Below are 21,801 nucleotides of genomic sequence, written 5' to 3' on the forward strand. Positions count from 1 at the left end.
TGTTCACCATGTGCCCATTACTTTCCAAGTATCCCACAAATCCCTCTTTTTGTTTTTGAACAATCCAGACTTTAGCCATTGCATTCTGTACCATCCTTCCTAAACAACTGAGTATACAAGGGATAATTAATAACAAGACTACCAATACTAACAAAACAATTCCCAACATTTTTAACAGATCTCTTATCCATCCCATAATTCCCCAGTGGGTAAACAGCCTGTCTAACCATCCCAAACCATCACTAACCTGCAGTTTTTGAACTTGGTCCTTCATCATTTGTATAGCTTTATGGATCCATTCAGAGTGATCAGATAAATTCATACAACACATTCCATCTAAATCTTCACAACCGTGACCATGTGCTAGCAACAGAAAATCAATAGCAGCTCGATTCTGCAACATTGCATGCCGTCTTGCACCGCAAACTCAGCCCAGCAATCGGTAGGTGCCAGCTTTACATGGGCGTCCCCATAGAGGCAACGATGGCCTTGCCGTACACCAGCCCGATGCTCTTCGGAAAATCCCGGTATTTATACATTTGCAGAGGAACGTATTTCAGCACACGTGGCCAGCGGGTGCCAAAATCCGCCTTGGTTGCAACATGGGGAGCCTATGACGCATGCGCTCGCTGGCCAGGCGCGCTGCACGAGTCATAGCCATCCTGTCTACTGGTTCATGGGTTTTGTGATGCGGTTGCAATGCACCGAGAATCTTGACCTGTCATGTTGGCCAAGGTGACCTACAAGATCTATGAACACAATTAATTAAACACAGTAAAAGCAACATTATACCTAATAAAATATGCAAGAATAAAAGAAACCCCGATTTTTAACAAAGATACAAACCAACTCCTAAGTCCCCATCCTGCAGCTAAATGCTCTAAGCCAAAATGACAGCTTTCTTAATTGCGTTAAAGCTCTTGCAGCTCCTTCTTGCCTCTGCAGTTCTGTTATCTTGTTTATTAATTGCTCCACTGTCCAAGTTCCTCGTGTCCATTGTTTTTCTGGTGGTTCAAAGTCCTTTCATACTGCAGCTGTCACGTACTCCGGCCCACTCATGCTAACTGCGGCCTACTTATGCTAACTCCAAATAATCAGGCTCAAAGAAATGTCCCCCATTTTCCATGAAATCTCCCACAATTCCCCCTTTTTGTTTTTGTGCAAGCCAAGTTACATGAAATGCTTTTGCAATCATACGTTCAACTATTTTTATAATATATGGTACAATCATTACAACTGCTAATACTACAATTAGAATAATTAAGCCATGCATAAGCAAATCTTTCAACCATCTCGTAATTCTTAAACTTGTTAGTCATCTACTTAACCCTGTGTTAGTTATCGTGAGTCTTTTACTGGGAATCATATTGATATCGGGTGTCAGTAACGTAAGTTGTCCGAGGCTACATGGCCTCCCGTTAAGTTTCGATGGAATTCTCCCTCACGCTCTATCCCCACAAATTAAAAACATCTCCGTAGGTAAAGCAGCTGGAATAGAAAAAAAGCGTGATATTCTGGAATAGATATAGTTACACCAAGCTGTAGCATTTCTATATACAGGCAAAATAGCATTTACATTCTGACCCTTTCGAGTGGTGTTATAGGTGTAATTAAACATCACACAGGCATTCACGATGACTGATCCTAACAACTCTAACTCTTGAGGTTCTTGCATTACTTGAGGCAGGTGTGCATACACCCCATCCCAATTATCGACACAGGATTGTGGGTTAGTACAAAGGGAAAATTCAGGCATTGGATCTGGCCAGGTATCTAGAGGTAACCCCACCAAAGAGGTAGAAAAAGGGTTTTCAGGGGTAGTGACAGAAAGACATATAGCTTCTTGATGCATTATGTTTGCCAAAGTTACCCATATGTTCTGTTTTGGTTGTTGGATCATCCATTCTTCACTTATGTGTGTCACCCATAACAGGCCAAATGCAGTGAGGAGGAGGAAAGTGGGGGGGGAGGGGGGAAGGGGGTGCATCAAAGGATACGGTTGGCGGGTTTTCTCGCTTCACAGCAGCCTCCTGCTTCTGTAGGGTTTCCTTTAAGCATATGGTTAGGGAGGCTTGGGAACTGTCAGATAGCTGATTAATATCGGCAGTCCCAGGGAGTGGAGCAGAAGTCAAGGGCACAGGAGCAGGCGGACAAGCTCCAAAAGTCTCTCTCGCTGCATTATGTTTTTCTCTCCGCGTTTTTCCTTCGCTTGCGGTGGGAGAGAGAGCAGCAAAAGCAGCCGCAGCCGCTTTACGATCTGCTTTCATTAATTCCCATAAAGTTGTAAGACCTTTAACTTTAGACCCGTCACTAATTTCATGCCATAGGGAGGTTCCGATAGCTTCCCAGGTACTAAGCTCAAAAGCTGTACCCACACTAATTAAAAGGTTTCTGTTCAACGTTTTAAAAGCTAACTCTTGACTGAGTTGTAGAACTTCTATGGCAAATTGTGCCTGCCATCCTGAACTGGCATAAGGACCTGCCCCCAACAACATTTGAGCTTGCACTCCAAACAAAGGATCCCCGTTCTGTCGTGGGATAGCGGCTGCATTTTCACAGGTTGCTTGCCAGTTTTGATAAAATTGAATCTGCTGGGATGGAAGCAGTAACATTTGCACAATCATTTTAGCATCATATGGTGTCAATAAATGTGCAGACAATACATGTTGAATAACAGATTGACTGTATGGTGATTTTAACCCATATTGAGTGACTGCTGCCTTAGCTTCCTTTAAAACTTTCCAGTCTAACGTTTCCCAAACAGAACCCCCATGCGCCCCTGCCACAACTGGAAACGCAGATGGAATAATTTCACCTTCAATTAAAGCATCTCTGATTACCCCCTTCCATCTTTTTGCCGGATCTCCCACCCCACCCCCTGTTAATAAGGTCGCCGGAGGTGGCTGTGGCAAAGGAGCCACGGCACCGATCTCACCCGATATGTCCTGGGAAACACAAGGATTCATTGGAGGTGGTTGCGGGAACGACGAAAATCCTGCGTTGAAGGGTGGTGGAGGTGCAGGAAAAGTTGAAGATGCCGGCTCGGACTTCACCGATGGCTCCAGGCGGGCTTCAAGAGCCTCCAGCCTTTGTAACAGTTCCTTTAGTTGTGGATCCCCCGAACCTATTGCCCGTTCCTCCTTTCCCTCGAGCGGGGATGGGGGAGTGGATGGTGGCAGTGGTGGATACAGGGATGAGGCAACTGGTTTAGGTGATGAAGGACGAGAATTAGAGACTAAGTTGTTTTCCGTCTCTTCTGCTGGTGGCGGTGGAAATTCTGCCAGGCTGTCGGCTTTTTCCAAGGGCTGATCTCTGGGCTCTGGATCTGCTACCGCAGATTTCCTGACTGCACTAGCCCCTGCGCCGGATACACGGGTTGGAACAACGGCTGGAATTTGTGGTGGCACAAAGGTGAAGCTCGCCGGGGATGGCATCCCTTGTGGCCCTTCGGGCTGCAGTGCGGCAAAAGCGGAAGCTGCTGCCAAACGTTCAGCTTTCATATCTTTTAAAGTTTCTATAATTAACTTCCACACGGTGGAATATCTGCTCGCCTCTTTTGAACCCGAACTTATGTTATGCCATAATTCTTGCCCTATCTTTTCCCAAGTAGGAATGGCAAAAGCATCTCCAAAAGTAGGGAGTAAGCTTTTTTCTCTCGCCCATAGTAGCAGGGCTTTCAGGGTAGACGAGTCATAACTTAATCCTCTCGTAGAGAGCATATGTTGGAGGAGCTTAACCACTACTGCCTCTTCCTTGGACATAGTGGACCCCATCTCCTCCCCGGCCGCTCGCCTGATCAGGACGAGATTCCCACGACGGTACCGTTTTTTGTTTTTTTTTTTTCCCCGAGTGCCGGGGCAGCACTCGCCTACAGCCGGCTTCCGCACCCTCTCTCCGTCGGTTCCTGTCATAGAATTCAACACCGATCCGAGGGTCCCTGTTCGGGCGCCACTTGTTGACGCGGAAGTCACGGACACTGCACACAATCAATATGATCAAGCAGCTGCCACTTTATTGCCAAGATAGCTCGGTTTATATGTTCATTCTAGTTACTGTTCACGCATAAGCAAATTAGAGATTGGTTAGCATGAGCTGTCCACGCGCCTAGTTACACCTAATGATTGCTTATATCAACACTGTACACGCGCATAAACATAAGGCATAATTGGCTGTATTAACTAAAACATGTGAAACTTGTCTCAGTCTAATTGGTCAAGATAAGCTGCCGAATTGAGGTTCTTTGTGCCAAGTTCCCTTTATCGTGGAATGCGCACCTCTGTTCTTCTAATTGGCATCTTTCTTTTTTTGTCTTCTGGTTTATTCTGTTCAAGGCCTTCTAAAGGCGTCTGGAATGCTCTTACTACCGTTAGCTAAATAAGTGTCCACAAGCAAAGCGTCCTTGAAGCCTGCTGCCTACAAAACATCCTTGGCGCACAAATTGATCAATTCTATCGAGTCTGGATTGTTCACTATGTGCCCATTACTTTCCAAGTATCCCACAGACACCCACCACGGTCGGGTGGGAGCCACAGGTGGAGAAGGTTCTGTGCCATCCTGGCGCAGAGCGGATGCGCAGAATGGTGGCCAGGATGTCCAGGGAGGAAATCAGGGTTAAGGCTAAAGGGCAGAGGAAGAAGCACACACAAACAGCAAAGATCAGGACTTTATCGGCAGTAGTGGCAGTGCAGGCCAGCTTTAAGACAGCAAGAATTTCACAGGAGAAGTGGACAACCTCGCAGGGGCCACAGAAAGGCAGGTGTAAAGCCAGAGAGGCTTGCAGTGTACCAAATACGAACGCCAAAGCCCACAAAACTGTGGCAAGGGTGAGGCACAGCCTCCAGATCGTGATGAGGGCATAGCGGAGGGGACGGCAGATTGCCACGTAGCGAACAGAAGACATCACGGCCAGCAGCACGCACTCTGTAAGTGCAAAGATTAAATAAAGATGGATCTGCGCCCCACACCCAGCAAAGGAGATGGTTCTGCCTTGTCCAAGGAGGCTCCTTAGCATATGGGGGATATTGCTGGAGGCCTAGCAGATGTCCACGATGGAGAGGTGGCAGAGGAAGAAGTACATGGGGCTGTGGAGGCAGTAGTCCAGGCAGATAAGCAGAAAGACAAGTGCGTTTCCCATCAGAGTGGCAGAGCAGAGGGCAGAGAAAAGGCCAAAGAGGCAGCGCTGCAGGGCTGGGGTGCTGCAGAACCCCAGGAGGATGAATTCTGTGACAGTCGTTTCATTCTGCACGCTGTGCTGGAGGTGAGGCAGCACAAACTGCCACCGCGGAGATCTGGAAGGGAAGGAGCAAGGAAAAGGAAAGAAAAAGGAGAGTTTTCCTAAGAATGCTGTGTCCTTTACTCTTTACGCTGCAGCTCCCTTCTCCCTGTTTTTCCCTCTGACTCCAGTGAAAGGTGCGTACTACCCTCACCATGCCGAGCGACGTTGTGTTGGGTCTGGCTGAGATGGAGTTAATACTCCCCATAGCAGCCCTCATAGCACTGTGCTCTGCATCAGTAGCTAGAAAGGTGTTGATAACACACCAGTGTTTTGGCTACTGCTGAGCAGTGCTGGCACAGCATCAAGGCTGTCTCTCCAACATTTTTGCCCCCCCCTCAACGGCAGGCTGGGGCAGGGCGAGATCTCGGGAGGGGACATAACCAGGACAGCTGACCTAAACTAACCAAACAGATATTCCATACCATATGACGTCAGCTCAGATATAAAAGCTAAGTAAAGGGAGACGGAAGGGGGGCATTTTTTGTCTTCAGGAGCAACCACTACGCGTACTGAAGCCCTGCTTCCCAGGAAGTGGCTAGACATCGCCTGCTGATGGGAAGTAGAGAATAATATCATTTGTTTTTCTTTGCTTTCGCGCGCGACCTTGGCTTTCAGTTTATTAAACTGTCCTTATCTTGACCCACGAGCCTTCGGTTATATTTTCTTCCCCCTGTCCAGTTAAGAAGGGGGAGGGATAGAGCGGCTTTGGTGGGCACCTGGCATCCAGCCAGGGTCAATCCACTACAGTCCTTTTTGGCGCCCAACGTGGGGCAAGACAACGGCAGTTTTGCATTAAACGTGCCATAGCTAGTTATTAAGTGGCAAGCTCCTGTGCAGGTCACGGAGCTTGTTGCCTGCTTGCTTATCTCTACCTTGCTGAGTTTGGGAACGTGGTAACGCAAATAATGGCTGTGTGCTTTGCCCTGGCGCTGATGGCTTTGTTGTGCTGCGGGAGCTATCTTGTGGGGAGAATGAAGGAACTCGGGAACATGCTAATACAAATAATATCTATGTGCTTTGTCCTGGCACTGATGGCTTTGCTGTGTTGTGGGAGCTATCTTGTGGAGGAGATGAGGGAACACATCTCCCTCTCCCTACCGGGCATTGATGTGAATGGTTTTATTATGCAGGCTCCTGAGGTCCTTGTTCACCCTTATGTGAGTTGTTCAGTACTAATAATTAATACTGGTGGTATATTATGGGTATTGTGGAATCTGGTCTCGTCCTGGTATAAGAGAAGACAAGTTTTGGGTGAGGCAATACTGAAATGTGCCCTCAAGCGACCGGTCCCTGGGTGGCAGGGTATATGGAAGGATTTGGGCAGATTCCTAGGACGGTTATCACCTCCCATAATCTGGGACTTTACACCTGAACAGGCAAGTAACCCTGGCAAACTGACGCGCCACCTGATAGAAGGGTGCCTTGCCTATCCCAATGAAAACCAGCAGCTTCTCGCACTGTACTGGGGCCTGGCCTATGCCTACCGAGCCATAGTTCAACACTCTCAGAGGACCACGGTTGAGGCAGGGACCCAGACTGCATCTGAGGACACCATGCTCGAGGCAGGGACCCAAACAACAACAACAACAACTACAGTAATTGCCCCAATAGTGAAAAAGAAACAGTGGACGAGGAGATCAACAGGTCCATACCATCGATTAGTGAGGGAAGAAGAAGAAGAAGAGGAAAGGCTTAATCTAGAAGCTGGTCCTTCGATAAAGAAATTGGAGGAAGGAGTGAGGGAACTTAGACAGGGAGCGGAAACTACCCGGTCCCCGACGTCCTCAGAACTTCGGGACTTGCGGAAAGACTACAGCCGCCAGCCAGGTGAGCGGATTGCTGCCTGGCTGCTCCGATGCTGGGATAACGGGGCCGACAGTCAGCAACTGGAAGGCAAGGAAGCCCAACAGCTGGGATCCCTCGCTAGAAACCGGGGAATTGAAAGAGGAATTGGAAAAGAGGCAGCAATTTGCAGTCTCTGGAGCCGGCTCCTCTCAAGTGTGAGGGCAAGATATCCATTCAAGGAAGATCTTGTGAATTCCTCAGAAAAGTGGACTACCGCAGATGAAGGCATCCAGTACCTGAGAGAGTTAGCAGTGGTGGAAGTCATCTACAGTGATCTAGATGATGAGGAAGTCTCAAAAGATCCAGAGGGTGTCCTGTGCACACGGGCCATGTGGAGAAAGGTGATTCAAGGTGCCCCAGCGTCATATTCTAACAGCTTGGCAGCAATGTATTGCCCAGATATGGAAACACCAACTGTGGAGAAAGTGTCGTCTTGGCTCCAAAACTTTGAAGAAAATCTCTGTGTCTCCTCATCCCTACAGGACAGTGCCTTGGCTCTTAGGGACGCTCCAAGAAATCAGTCCTCTCCTGCCCCGGTCAGAGGGAAAGGGAGCCCAAGGCGTATGCCACGTGGTACACTCTGGTTCTTCCTGCGTGACCAAGGGGAGGACATGAGGAAGTGGGACGGTGAACCCACCTTTAAGCTGGAAGCCCGCGTACGTGAACAGAGAGGGAAGACAGCTGTTAAGAAGGGGTCACCCAAGAAGAAGGCTGTCAGTGTCGTTGCTGTAGAGGCCCAAGAAAGCAATCAGCGATCCTCCAGGCATAGAAGAACTGAAACGACCTCCCTTGACTCTGGTGAGGGGACTTCTGGTCTGGCACCGCAAGGGTCAGACAGTGAATACTCTGATGAGGAACAGCAATAGAGGGTCCCTGCCTTCGGCCAGGAGGAGGAAAGGGATGACCGGATATACTGGACTGTGTGGATTCGATGGCCTGGCACATCAGACCCACAGAAGTATAAGGCTTTGGTAGACACTGGTGCACAGTGTACGCTGGTACCATCAGTGTATAGGGGCACAGAACCCATCTGGATCTCTGGAGTGACAGGGGGATGCCAGGAATTGACTGTATTGGAGGCTGAAGTGAGCTTGACAGGGGACAAGTGGGAAAAGCACCCCATTGTGACTGGCCCAGAGGCTCCTTGTATCCTTGGCATAGACTACCTCAAGAGAGGGTACTTCAAGGACCCAAAGGGGTACCGATGGGCTTTTGGTGTAGCCACTGTAAACGCAGAGAAGATCAAACAGCTATCTACCCTGCCTGGCCTCTCGGAAGATCCCTTCATTGTGGGACTGTTGCAAGTTGAAGAACAGCAGGTGCCAATCGCTACCAGGACGGTGCACCGCCGGCAATATCGGACAAACAGAGACTCCCTGGCTCCCATCCATGAGCTGATCCATCAACTAGAGAGACAAGGAGTCATCAGCAAGACTCATTCACCTTTTAATAGTCCTATATGGCCAGTGCGAAAGTCTGATGGAGGGTGGAGGTTAACAGTAGATTATCGCGGCCTGAATGAAGTGACACCGCCACTGAGTGCTGCTGTACCAGACATGTTAGAGCTCCAGTATGAACTGCCATCAAAGGCAGCCACGTGGTATGCTACAATTGATATTGCCAATGCGTTTTTCTCCATTCCTTTGGCAGCAGAGTGCAGGCCACAGTTTGCTTTCACATGGAGAGGTGTCCAATACACCTGGAATCGACTGCCCCAGGGGTGGAAGCACAGCCCTACCATTTGTCACGGACTAATCCAAACAGCACTGGAACAAGGCGATGCCCCTGAACATTTACAATACATAGATGACATCATCGTGTGGGGCAACGAGGCAGAAGAAGTGTTTGAGAAGGGAAAAAGAATAATTCAGATTCTTCTGAAAGCTGGTTTTGCCATAAAGAAAAGCAAGGTCAAGGGACCTGCACAGGAGATTCAGTTCTTGGGAATAAAATGGCAGGATGGACGCCGTCATGTCCCTATGGATGTGGTTAACAAGATAGCAACTATGTCTCCACCAGCTAACAAGAAAGAAACACAAGCTTTCCTAGGCCTTGTGGGGTTCTGGAGAATGCATATTCCAGGTTATAGTCAGCTTGTGAGCCCTCTCTATCGAGTAACGCGGAAAAAGAACTATTTTGAATGGGGCCCTGAACAACAACAAGCCTTTGAGCATATCAGACAGGAAATAGCTCGTGCGGTAGCTCTTGGGCCTGTCCGGACAGGACCAGATGTACAAAATGTGCTCTACAGTGCAGCTGGGGAGCATGGTCTCACCTGGAGCCTCTGGCAGAAAACACCAGGAGAAACCCAAGGTCGACCATTAGGGTTTTGGAGCCGGGGGTACCGAGGATCAGAAGCCCACTACACCCCGACTGAAAAAGAGATACTAGCAGCATATGAGGGGGTTCGAGCCGCTTCAGAAGTTGTTGGTACAGAAGCATATCTTCTCTTGGCACCACGATTGCCCGTGCTACACTGGATGTTCAAAGGAAACATCCCCTCTACACATCATGCAACCAGTGCTACATGGAGTAAGTGGATAGCATTGATCACGCAACGGGCTCGACTGGGGAAATCTAACCGCCCAGGAATTCTGGAAGAGATCATGGACTGGCCAGAAGGCAGAGATTTTGGAGCATCGCCTGAGGAGGTGGCTCGTGCCCAAGAGGCACCACCATATAATGAGTTTTCAGAAGATGAAAGGTGTTATGCTTTGTTTACTGATGGATCCTGTCGTGTGGTAGGGAACCATCGGAAGTGGAAAGCTGCTGTGTGGAGTCCCACACGACAAGTCGTTGAGGCCACTGAAGGAGAAGGTGAGTCAAGTCAGTTTGCAGAAGTGAAAGCCATCCAACTAGCCCTAGACATTGCTGAACGAGAAAAGTGGCCAGTACTCTACCTCTATACTGACTCCTGGATGGTGGCTAATGCCCTGTGGGGGTGGCTACAGCAGTGGAAGAAGACCAATTGGCAACGCAGGGGTAAACCCATCTGGGCAGCAGCATTGTGGCAGGACACTGCTGCCCGTGTAGAACACATGACTTTAAAGGTACGTCAGGTAGACGCTCACATGCCCAAAAGCCGTGCCACTGAAGAACATCGAAATAATGAACAGGTAGACAAGGCTGCCAAAATAGAAGTAGCTCAGGTGGACCTGGACTGGGAGCGTAAGGGTGAGCTATTTGTAGCTCGCTGGGCCCATGAGACATCGGGACGTCTAGGGAGAGATGCAACATATAGGTGGGCTCGTGATCGAGGGGTGGACCTGACCATGGAGGCCATCACACAGGTCACTCATGAATGTGAAACATGTGCTGCAATCAAACGAGCCACCAGAGTAAAGTCTCCCTGGAACAGAGGGCGGTGGCTGGGCTTTCGATATGGCGAGGCCTGGCAAATTGACTACATTGGACCACTGCCACGAACACGCCAAGGCAAGCGCTACATACTCACGATGGTGGAAGCAACTACTGGTTGGCTAGAAACATATCCTGTAAACCATGCCACTGCCCGAAACACCGTCTTAGGCCTCGAAAGGCAAATTTTATGGCGACATGGTACCCCGGAAAGAATTGAATCAGACAATGGGACTCATTTCCAAAATAACCTCATAAGCTCCTGGGCAAAGAAACACGGCATCGAGTGGGTGTACCACATACCCTATCACCCACAAGCATCTGGAAAAATTGAGAGATATAATGGACTGTTGAAGACTATGTTGAGAGCGCTAGGCAATGGGACATGGAAGCATTGGGATACAAATTTAGCAGAAGCCACTTGGCTAGTTAACACCAGAGGGTCTGCTAACCGTCCTGGTCCTGCCCAAACAAAACCCTTACATACTGTGGGAGGAGATAAGGTCCCCGTAGTGCACATGGGGAAGTGGCTGGGGAAGGCAGTGTGGATTTCTCCTCCCATGGGAAAAGGCAAACCCATTCGTGGGATTGTCTTTGCTCAGGGACCTGGGTGTACTTGGTGGGCAATGCGGAAGGATGGGGAGACCCAGTGTGTGCCTCAAGGACATTTAACCTTGAGGGAAAAATAATCTGTGATGTGAGTTGTATGTTGTAGGAAGTAATGTAGCAGGAATGACCTGAACTGCAGAGGAGTGAACTTCGTAAGGAACCAGACAAGTGCATCGGTGACCCAAACCAAGCCGGTGTTGGTGCCCAACGATCGAACATACTGCTTTTCCTGTCCTGACCACTCATCTTGATGGATGGGGCCCAAGTCATAACCTGTGTGTGAACATCTGGAGGAGTGGAAGAAGCCCATGGAATATCTATCTGTTAAAGGACAGGGGATAGTAATTAATAAGAATGTATAAATCTGTATGTTGGGTATAAAAGTGGTTTAAGTATGTAGTTTCAGTTGTAAGTGTTGGTAAGAAGGGATTTCAGTAATGAGAATTAAATACAACGGCATGGTTAGAAGATATCTGTATTAAATTATGTGGGACCTGAGCATGATGCAAATGGTATGGAATAAGGGGTGGAGATTGTATTGGGTCTGGCTGAGATGGAGTTAATACTCCCCATAGCAGCCCTCATAGCACTGTGCTCTGCATCAGTAGCTAGAAAGGTGTTGATAACACACCAGTGTTTTGGCTACTGCTGAGCAGTGCTGGCACAGCATCAAGGCTGTCTCTCCAACATTTTTGCCCCCCCCTCAACGGCAGGCTGGGGCAGGGCGAGATCTCGGGAGGGGACATAACCAGGACAGCTGACCTAAACTAACCAAACAGATATTCCATACCATATGACGTCAGCTCAGATATAAAAGCTAAGTAAAGGGAGACGGAAGGGGGGCATCTTTTGTCTTCAGGAGCAACCACTACGCGTACTGAAGCCCTGCTTCCCAGGAAGTGGCTAGACATCGCCTGCTGATGGGAAGTAGAGAATAATATCATTTGTTTTTCTTTGCTTTCGCGCGCGACCTTGGCTTTCAGTTTATTAAACTGTCCTTATCTTGACCCACGAGCCTTTGGTTATATTTTCTTCCCCCTGTCCAGTTAAGAAGGGGGAGGGATAGAGCGGCTTTGGTGGGCACCTGGCATCCAGCCAGGGTCAACCCACTACAGACGTACATCTGAATTGCAAGCTCCAAGCTCTCTGCAAACTTTGAGCAGTTTGACCAATCTCGCACAACTTTGCTGCCTAGCTTGCCCTCGAAGTCTTTTTTTTCCTGGCTTGGTTTTGGGGTTTTTTTGCAGGGGGTGGGGAGGGGCAGGGGGTGGTTTTGCTGTTGGAGAAAATAAGATGATGAAGATTGCAGGTGTCGATTAAGGTGAAGTCAGAACAACTTCAAAGCAGCTATTTTAAATTAAGTCCATATTAAAAGGAATGCACAGTTCACAGAATAATTCCAGTTTTACCATTAAACCAACCAGCATTTCCAATCCACTGCTGTGTCCTCTTTACCTTAGTGAAATGCATTCCTACTGAATCCTGCAGTTGCTTGATCCAACTCCCCTTCCCAGCAGGGAGGCTACTGCAGGTCCGGGAAGGTCAGGCAGAACGTCCCCTCGGTTCCTGCTGCGCGGCCGCTCGCCGTTACCAGTTTTGCAGGGTGCTGGTCAAGGTCCCTGGGCATCCCCTGGCACTTGTCTCCACGCGGCTCTCTGGTCTCCAAGATCTTCCGCCACTTCCAGGATATTTCCTCCAGCCAGGATCTTCACCTTTTCCTTCCTGGGTCCCCTTCTTCTTTTCGAGATCCCTTCTTCTTTCTGGGAACCCTTCTTTTTGCCACCACCTCTTCTTTCTGGAACCCCACGTCCCCAGTTTTCCCAATCTAAGTTGTCTATGTGAGCAGTACAATGCCTGATCAGCCTCCTAATTAAGGGTTCTGTCTCCTAGCTCTTTATTAACTGTAGGATTCGGGACATGCCACTTTTGCTTATTCCAGGTGTTACCCAAATGTACAACCAGCCCACGCTGGTTGCGTGTAGCAAGAAGCAGGCTTCTGCTTGACGGCTCAGAATTCAGTTTCAGACATTCACACGCACAGACCTTGCCACACACGTGCACCCAGTCACGTGTTGCCTGGGAACATTCACAGTTTCAGCCAGTTTTTTGTCTACGGCCGGGCTTCAGAGGCAGGGCATGGCCACAGAAGCGCATTCCCCCCGTCAGCCTGTGAGGTGAGCAAGGGAGAGTCAATACTTGTCTGGTGAGCCTCATACCCAGACAACGTGGTCCATCCCTGTCCTGGGACAGCCCTGGGAAAAGCCACAGCAGGGTGCTCCCTTGCCTCTGCCTAGGTCACTGGGGTTCCCCTGCCTGCCATTGCTCCTTGGTCCTCCTCTGTGTTTGTGGAGATGAGCCTTGAACCACACAACCTAACACCTACAACACCGGGAAAAAGAGAGGCAGCAGAGGGTCCAACGGGGAAGGTCGCTGATGTAAAATGCTCTTTGTGAGAGGCAGCACACCTAGCTCACCTCCTTGCTCCTGAGCTGCTCTATCGGAAGCACTGCGTGCAGGACGCTCTGTTCAACAGGCTGTGTCTGTATCTGACTGCCTTGTCCTTGCTACAGCACCGTGTGCTGGGGGAACGCCACGGAGAGCAAGGAGGACGCTTTTTCCCCAGGAGCAACGGAGGGTGCTCAGCTGAGTGCTGCTGCAGGGGCCAAAGTGGGGCGGGCAGGCAGGCAGGGAGGGGAACGCAGGAACGAGGGAGCTGGCAGTAACCGGGCAGTCTGGGAGATGCCCGAGAGGCTCAAGAACCCTGTAAGCACAGGACGAGCTTAGAGGAGGTTCAACGTGAGGCCCTGTAACCACAGGTTAACCATCCCCTCCAGATCTGGACCTTCTCTGGTTCCCGAGTTACCCTGCAGTTTAACAGCCTGGCGCAGAGATCCTGACTGGGAGATCACTGTACCTCCCGCAGTTAGGGATCCACCTAACAGTTAACCTGAGCGGGTGCAGGTCTGTGCTGCGCTGTACGCACAGCATGGCCTTCAGGCTGCGTCCCTACACGTGTCCCTTGGCCGCAGGATAAACGGAGCTGGTTGACTGTAACAGAGGAGCCTCCAGGCAGCTCCTGCTTGGTACCAGCGATTACGCCGCCTGCGCGGCCCTGCCGTTATCTGAAGCGCAGCAAGAAGTCCGCGTGTGAACATCCTTCATGAATAGAGTTGTTTTCTTCTAAGAAAAGTTGTATAACACCGTGAATGACCAAAAAGGAGGAACTTCTCCACAGGCAGGATCTGTACAGTGTGCCAAGGGAAAATCCACCTGGGGTCTGCCCAATGCTGCATGAACGCAGGGTTCCCAGCATCTGAAGGGACCTCAGATTTACTTGCTACCTATATGCCTCTTCTTGCTGCCTGTATGCCTTCTTCCTGGCTACGCCGCCTCCCAAGATCTTGCCCACCCCCAGCCTACTGGGGAGGGGGGGAATGTTAGAGAGACGGCCTTGATGCTGTGCCAGCACTGCTCAGCCATGGCCAAAACACTGCTGGGTTATCAACAGCTTTCTAGCTACCAGTACAGAGCACAGCACTACGAGGGCTGCTAGGGGGTAAAGGAACTCCAACTCAGCCAGACCCAATACAGAAGGAAAGTGGAGGAACGACAGAGGGGGCAGCCCAGGGACACAGAGCCCCAGGTCTCATCTGGCCGCTCCTGTGACCCTACGGTGTATTCAAAATCAAATACCTGAAGTGCTCCCTTAGATGCAGTTTACAGCCAGGGGACAAGAAGGTGGCAGTTCTGCATTTTGCAGCTCCCAGGCTGATGGCAGAGCCAAAGCGAAAAAAAAAAAATCCAAACCAACCAAGAGAGGTAAAACTGGAGCGCAGGGAGCAAATGCTTTTCTTTCACCTTAGGCCAGCTGCTCGGACGCTCTCTATGCTGCCCTGCCACAGAGGGCATCCCTCTCGTACCAGTAAGAGACATAAGAGCGAATTAAAGCCAGGACCCCAAACCAGACCAAAAACCTGGTCGTGATGAAGAAGAAAGTGGAGAAGGCATCAAATATAACAGAAGATGATTTTGGACATTCCCAGTTTACATTTGGAAAAAAGAAAAAAAAAGAAGAGGAGGAATTAGGTATTAAAAGAAGAGCACTGAAGGATAAAGCGGTAGCAGTCCCTCTACCACTGCAAACCCACACCCCCACACGCACGTACGCACACAGACTTAGCACCACCGAACTCCCATTGACTGTGACGTTCACCTCAGCTTGCTGGTTTAGGGATACTGAATGCCTGAAGCACACCAAGGATAACTGAAAACATCTGCATGGCTTTAATGGGAATCCTCCAACTGAAACAAAGCGCCTTCTCCCTCTGTCTGCGTTGGCACATCCCCGAGTCACGCTCTCACTCCTCTCCTTCAAAGTCAAGATTCCTAAATGTGAAAAGCGGGAGTGGGGAAGGGCGAAGGGAAGAGAAAAAGAGGCAGAGCATCATCAGTGGAAGACCTGCCAGCTGCTGCTGATTCCGCCCTGTTCGGGGGACCACCCCAGCAGAGAGGAGCTGGTTTGCATGCCACGGTCCTCACTGCCTGTTCCCAGGGACAGGCCGTTTGCTCAGCCTTGCCGGCCAAAGCACGGGAAAAGCGTAGGCGTGCGCCGTCGCTTGCAGAGGAGCACGGTCACGTTCATGTGCAATCCTTTACCTTTTTCCTCCCTGGATTCAAAGGGTTTCTGTCTTCAAAGTGAGAGCCTTCCATACGGGCGTTTGTGACATTTCATCCAGGATAATAATCTCAGAAGGATCAGTCCTGCAATAAATATTTTACATAGCAATCCGTGATTATGGGAACTGATGCCACCAAGGGCATTAGCATCAGCAAGAGGAACAGCGGGGCCCCGAGAGTCAAAGCTCCGCATAAGCGTGGGAGGTTTTGCTGGATGAGGAGTTTTGGGAGGCAAGCCGGGGAGCTGCAGAGCAACAGCTCTGTGCAAAGGCTCTTGCTGGGGTTTAGCCCCGGTCTGGGTTCCTAAGCCACTGCTGCTACAGATCACGCCTGCAATTCCTCATGTTTAAGTACGAGGATCTCCAGCTACCGTAAAGGCACTGATGATGCAAGGTTTGGGGGTCAAACGCGAGCGCTGCAGCCACTCTGCTTGGGGTCAGAGCCCTGCGATCACCTCCTGCAGCCCTGCCCCCAAATTTGGTTTTCCCACCAAGCTGCCTGCTGGTTTCTGTGGGATGCCCCACAAAGAGGCAAGTGGAGAAAACTGTGCCAAACCCCTTCAAGCTAATCTTGCCGGGGGTCCTGGCGCTCCGTGGGGCTTTACCTGTCACTGCGTTGCTTTGCGATATCCAAGTCACTGGTCTTCCCCACGCTCAGCTGAACTGAACTTGCAGCAGCAGCAGCTTCCAGCGCCTTCTGGGACTCCTGACATAAAAAGGGACAAATCATGTTCTCTGTCTTTGGTCAAAGTGGAGATAAGCTGAAGGCCCAGCACAAACTTAGCAGTCTGCCCTCCCCTTCTGCCCCTTGGCAGCTATAGGTATTAGTGCAGCAGGGTAAAAACCGTTCACTCCAAAGATTTCGGGGCAGGGGGATTGTGTGTTCAAAACACCATTATGAGCAAATCTTGCCAGCAGCAGCAGCAGCAGCATCACCATCTAATAATAATAATAATAATAACGATAATGACCTTTGTGAAAAACGACTCGTTTTAAAAATTACACCTGTATTCAAGTGTTCAGCTCACTGCTAATGGAGGAAACAAAGGTTACAACGTGGGATCCAGGCTATTGGGATCTATTTCGATCGAGTGCTGATCTTCCCCCAACGTTTCCAGACAAGCTGTAACAGAAACAGGCAGTCTCACAGCCCGAGGGAGATGTCCAGCCCCGAGGACCCAGCAAGCCTTACCTCTCCTTCTTCTCCGGCTTCATTTCTGCCATCGTTCAACTTCTTCTTCCTTTCTGGCATAAGGTCATCCAGAAAGCTGAGCTCTCGCTTTGAGAAGCAGAAATCCATCGCTTTCCGGACAAAGACGAGAGCCAAAACCTTCACGAATCAGAGGGAAGGTGCGGTGAGCTCAGAGACGATGCTACCTCTCACTCCAACGCTGCAAACACCCCGCTGCCGAGCGGCAGCAGCTCTTACCATCAGGGGAAAGATGATGGCGGCACGGGACACCTTGATGGTCCAGAGCAGGACGAGGCAGATCAGCTGGATCGCCGTGAAGAAATGCACCTTTCGCAAGGGCACGTGCCGCAGGTAGATGAAATCCGGCTGGTGTTTCGCCGGCATCCAAAACAGCTTCAAGCGATCAAAGAACTGCAAAATAAAAGGGAAAGCTTGCCACCTTGGGACTGCGGCAAGTTTCTGGCCCCCTCGAGACGGGGAGGCAGTTTGCAGCATCTCGCTTGCCGTCAGAAATCCTGGATCCCACCACGTTCCTCCTGGGAGCAGCACCCATTTTCCCTTCGCTCCATCTATCAACCGGCTTGCCCCTGAGAGCTGCCCACCAAACGGCAACTATTCCACCTCATTCCATTATTAGCATTTCTTGGCCCACTGAATCCCCCAGCGAGGATTTCCACCAGTGGCAGAAACTGCCTTCCCTTTGCACTGAATTCCCCCGCTTTCACGTAACCAAACACTGACCTGCCCTAAACCCTGAAACAGAGCGCGCTGAACTTGCCTGGTCCTCCCAGCCCTATATACCTCCTGTGCCTCCACCGATCTTTTTCTTACACAAAAGAGTTTCATTGCTTGCTCTGGGAGAAGTTTCTCCCATGCCACTGCTTACTTCCCTGCTGCTACGGAGACAAAATACCAGGGAGCCGACATGCTGCACGCTGTAAAAGAGTCCATACCTGAATTCCTCTGAGCGACGACACACCCATGTAGAGAAAGACGCCATAAAGCACAGGCATTGGTATAAACTGGGGGAAAAAGAAAAAAAAAAAAAGAAAAAAGAATGCAATCGTTTCTTTTTCTGTGTTGCATTTTCAGTATTACCACCCTCTTCCAAAGGCACTGCCTAAAATTGCTTGAAGCTTTCCAGTTTCCATTCAGGGTTAGAGATGGGTCAGATTTTAACCATTAAAGATTTTGTGCGCACGAGTGAGCTAAGGCTCTGCTTTAGGCTGAACTTTGGAGTTACCTCTCATCAGAATAATCCTATTTTCCAGAAAGGTTGGAGGAAAATAGGCCATTTCACCCGTGCTACCCTATGCCGCATTCTGTGGTGGTAGAAAACCACTTCTGCCTGTTCTTGGGGCAACAGGCAAAGGCCACATGCCTCCTTTTAGCCTAGAGATGAGATTACTTTGTGGGAGAAACATGCAAGGAAGCCCACGGGGATGACTTGAGTGTGTTTAGCTCCTGGGAACGGCTGTTGCGGGGCATTTGGGGAGCAAATTGCAACCAGTAAAGGGCTGCCTGTTTGAAAGAGAGCAGATGTGCTGGTCTGAATACGCTCAACTGTAACCCATAAACATGGGTGGGCCTGAAAGACACCCCAAAATTAAAGCAGTTGCGTTGCTCGCTCGCCTCGAGCACACCAAACGGGGGCCTGAAGGGCTGCAAAGTGTAACCGAGGCTGGTTCCCACCGTGGGTCAAGCCCCAAGGGTTGGGATCACCTCCTCCTCCGCTCCACAACTAACTCCTCAGGCCTGCAGAGAGGGGACTGTTTTTCTGTAACCTCCAACAAGCTCGCGGTTGTTGGGTGGGTTGCATTTTCCTCTCACCTTTAACACGGAAGTGAAGAAGACGGAGCAGCCCATGAGCACAAAGATCAGCAAGCCGGTGACTCTCTGCTCTCGTATCCCCAGAAACTTGGGTTGTTCTCCTGGAGCTGAGCAGTCAGACTCTACTTTGAGGCTATTCACGTGGGTGATGGACAGCACGGTCGCAGCCACAAACCAGGGCAGCCCCATCACAGAGCACACCCCGAGCATCACGGCCACCACGAAAAGGTCCAGGTGGTACCCGCATCCTTTCTGCAGGCAGGAAAACAAGAAACAGAGCATCCCATAGCACAAGAGCAAGGACAACGTCGCAAGTCAGACTCAAACCCTGCTCGAGCACAAGGCAACTTCTTCAGAATTTAAAACAAGAAATGGAAACAACTAAGGGTGTATGCAGGCTTTGCACAAGCACCTGGCATGACAATCTGGCAGGAGTTCAGACACAATGGATATGGGGAGCTTGTGCGATACATACTTCTCCAAAAAAAAACAAACCACCCAACCCAAAACCACCAAACCATTTTTTTTCACTCACAAAGAAAATTCTACCACTTGCAAGGAAGGTGTGACTCTGAGTTATCCCTGGCAGCGCATCAAAACAATTCATTCCCCGCAGCTGCTGCTGCCCACAAAAGCGCGCTTCTATATTGCTCCAAGATTAATTTGCTCCTCCAAAAGGTTGCTCATCTGAACTGCCCTGTCACTTGCTCCCTGCATCATCATTAAGCCAGGAAAGCATCCTGCCACGCAATGTCCCAGACCAATGCCTTCAGAAAGCATTGGGATTAAGAGCTTCTCCCCAGACCTGCAGCCCAGAAGGGGCTGGGGCTGGGGTCATCTCTTGCAGCCCCTTACCTTCAGCTTGTGCTCCTTCCTGTTCACAATAACGGCACTGATCTGCTGGTCCATGAATATCAAGATGGTGCAGAGCAGAGCTGGGACGAGCGCAGCCAACACCATCCACCAAGGGTTGGGTCCTATGGGGTTGATGAACCACCCACGGTCGTCTCTGGTAGGCTGCAACAAAGCCCACACATCAGCATCGTCTCCCAGCCCAGGCACTCCGCTGGCTTTCATTTTCCCCTACGTCCCTGTGTCAGAGCACCTCCCAGCCCTGCCTTCATGTCACCCTCTCCCGTGGGCTTCAGCAGTGCCAGTGTCCTCTTTGCAAGCACCTCTAGATACTTCTCCTCTAGGTATCTAGTTTGGGGGCCATCTTCTCGTTTCCAGAAGGAAGCAAGGCACTTGGAGGTGGAAGAGGAGATGGTCACACCACCAGCATCTCCTCCAGACTCAGCCTTGCCCTGCCCCGGCATCACCTTGTGGCACCCCCACGTGCCGAAACACCCCATTACCTTGAACGCGTGGGGGACGTGGAGCTTCGGCGATGGGATCCCAACCACGAAGTCAAGCAGCACCATGATGACGATGGTGAGGAAAACAGCAAAGTCGCTCACTGTGGACCGTACCTGGGGCAAGAAACCAGAGGTGAGAGGGGCATGGCAAACAGGGCCGTAACTGGAGATGCAAGAGTTGCAGACATCCACAACGTTACGGCTGGTTAACCAAATCCCACCACCCCTCTGAGCACATGCAGCCTAATCCCTTGCTTAGATACTGTTGCTGTGTTTGTCCCTGTGAGATCTGGTGTCAGACAATAAAAAAAGGTTAATTAGGCGGACAAGGGTTGGTTTAAGTCAAAACCTAAAAATAATAATAACATTAAAAATAAGAAAACAGATGTCTGCCACTACAACTACACTCACAGCTACAGTGGCAACAAGGCACTGAGGCATCCTTCATTCCTCAAAAGGAAGCTGCTCATTTGAATCTACTTTCCGCTCGAGCGCATAATGCACAGAAGGTAGGGGAAAAAAAAATAAACCACAACCCCAAACCCCCAAACTTTGGGAAACCTGACTTCCTACTACCTGAGGGGAAAAAAAAAATTAAACCCAAAAACCATCAGTCTGGGGCAGGTCGCGAGGCAGGTGGGAAATGCTACGATGATCTTGCACTCATGGAAATGAGTGCGGGACATCCAAGCTCTTGGAGAGCTTGGCCTGCAAGGCCAACGTTTCCCAGCTTGACCAAGGCGTGGCAAATACTGCTTAGTGCTCCAGGAAAGCCATTTTGGGAAACGAGTGTGGAGATGGACGCTGGCCACCATCTTCTACCTACTCTGGTTGGAAAGTAGCGGCTGGTTTTAAACTTCTTCAAGAAGCTTGACAGGGCAAAAGTGGCGAAGAAGAGGATGCAGCACCAGAAGAACACGTCAGGCGTGTAGGGGCCGTCGCGTCCACAGGCAGGTCCTTGAAACTCCCCATGCAAATACCGACATTCCTGGAGAAACAGAGCGTCAGGACACAAAGGCAGTGCACGGGCGGCAGGGAAACCTCGCACAGCTAAGGGGTTTGGAGGATCTTGGTCCAAGATCCACGACCCTGTAACTGCTCCTGCCAATGGAGATTTGTATTTAATGAGCAGCAGCAGCTGAACAAGTGACACCTCGAACTACACAGCGGAGAAATGAGATGTGAGGGGACACCATACCACACACCCTCGGCACATCCTCTGCCTGCCGTTCGAGCAATCGTGGCTAAAGAAGACACCAGAGGGGAGGGAAACACTGGAAACTCTTGGGGATAGAGAGAGAGGGAACAGGGAAGGAGGGCTAAAGACAACCATGGTAGGAAAGGAGGAGAAGAGACAGATCGTCCCTTCCCAGGGGAGGGCTCGCAGAACCTGGCCAAGAGGGGATGAAGGCCACCATAAGAGCCTGCCGTCCTAGGCCTGGGCTCTGCTTCCAGCAACAACAGCCTGAGAGGCTGCTCAGACATGCAAATTTATGCATGTACCTACAGACAGCACTGAATGAGAAAGCAAGGCCTGGGGGGGGCATTTCCCCTCTGCTCAGGGCTGCTGAGGCCAGCCTGTGTGCTCCATCCAGACCGGACTCCCCAGGACAAGACTGGGACTCACTGGGGTGAGCCCAGCCAAGGGCCACAAAGATGATG

At 50.3% G+C, this 21,801-nt stretch overlaps 2 protein-coding genes and 1 long non-coding RNA gene across 3 annotated transcripts in view; all 3 read right to left on the reverse strand.

Annotated features, from left to right (window-relative positions):
• Positions 1–4,480: 4,480 nt before the first annotated feature.
• LOC128136618 (olfactory receptor 2A2-like) lies at positions 4,481–5,402 on the reverse strand. Its single transcript, XM_052776542.1, is given in 1 exon segment — positions 4,481–5,402. A coding segment is annotated over 1 exon segment (654 nt). The 5' UTR covers positions 5,135–5,402.
• Positions 5,403–15,143: 9,741 nt separating this feature from the next.
• LOC128137678 (uncharacterized) lies at positions 15,144–16,457 on the reverse strand. The gene is made up of 3 exons (XR_008233786.1): positions 16,368–16,457; positions 15,743–15,847; positions 15,144–15,472 (listed from the first exon to the last, which is right to left on the reverse strand). It is a non-coding gene; the product is annotated as an uncharacterized LOC128137678 (long non-coding RNA).
• A 449-nt stretch (positions 16,458–16,906) lies between these two features.
• Positions 16,907–21,801, reverse strand: part of LOC128136619 (electroneutral sodium bicarbonate exchanger 1-like) — a 49,066-nt gene continuing 44,171 nt past the window's right edge. The window contains exons 3-9 of the mRNA XM_052776543.1: positions 20,966–21,127; positions 20,140–20,253; positions 19,640–19,801; positions 18,785–19,036; positions 17,908–17,976; positions 17,192–17,365; positions 16,907–17,092 (exon numbers count right to left, since the gene is read on the reverse strand). Coding sequence (XP_052632503.1) covers positions 16,907–17,092; positions 17,192–17,365; positions 17,908–17,976; positions 18,785–19,036; positions 19,640–19,801; positions 20,140–20,253; positions 20,966–21,127 — 1,119 coding nt within the window. The remainder of the gene's footprint in view (positions 17,093–17,191; positions 17,366–17,907; positions 17,977–18,784; positions 19,037–19,639; positions 19,802–20,139; positions 20,254–20,965; positions 21,128–21,801) is intronic.

Source organism: Harpia harpyja, chromosome Z (genome assembly GCF_026419915.1).
Source record: "Harpia harpyja isolate bHarHar1 chromosome Z, bHarHar1 primary haplotype, whole genome shotgun sequence".
Classification (NCBI taxonomy): Eukaryota; Metazoa; Chordata; class Aves; order Accipitriformes; family Accipitridae; genus Harpia; species Harpia harpyja.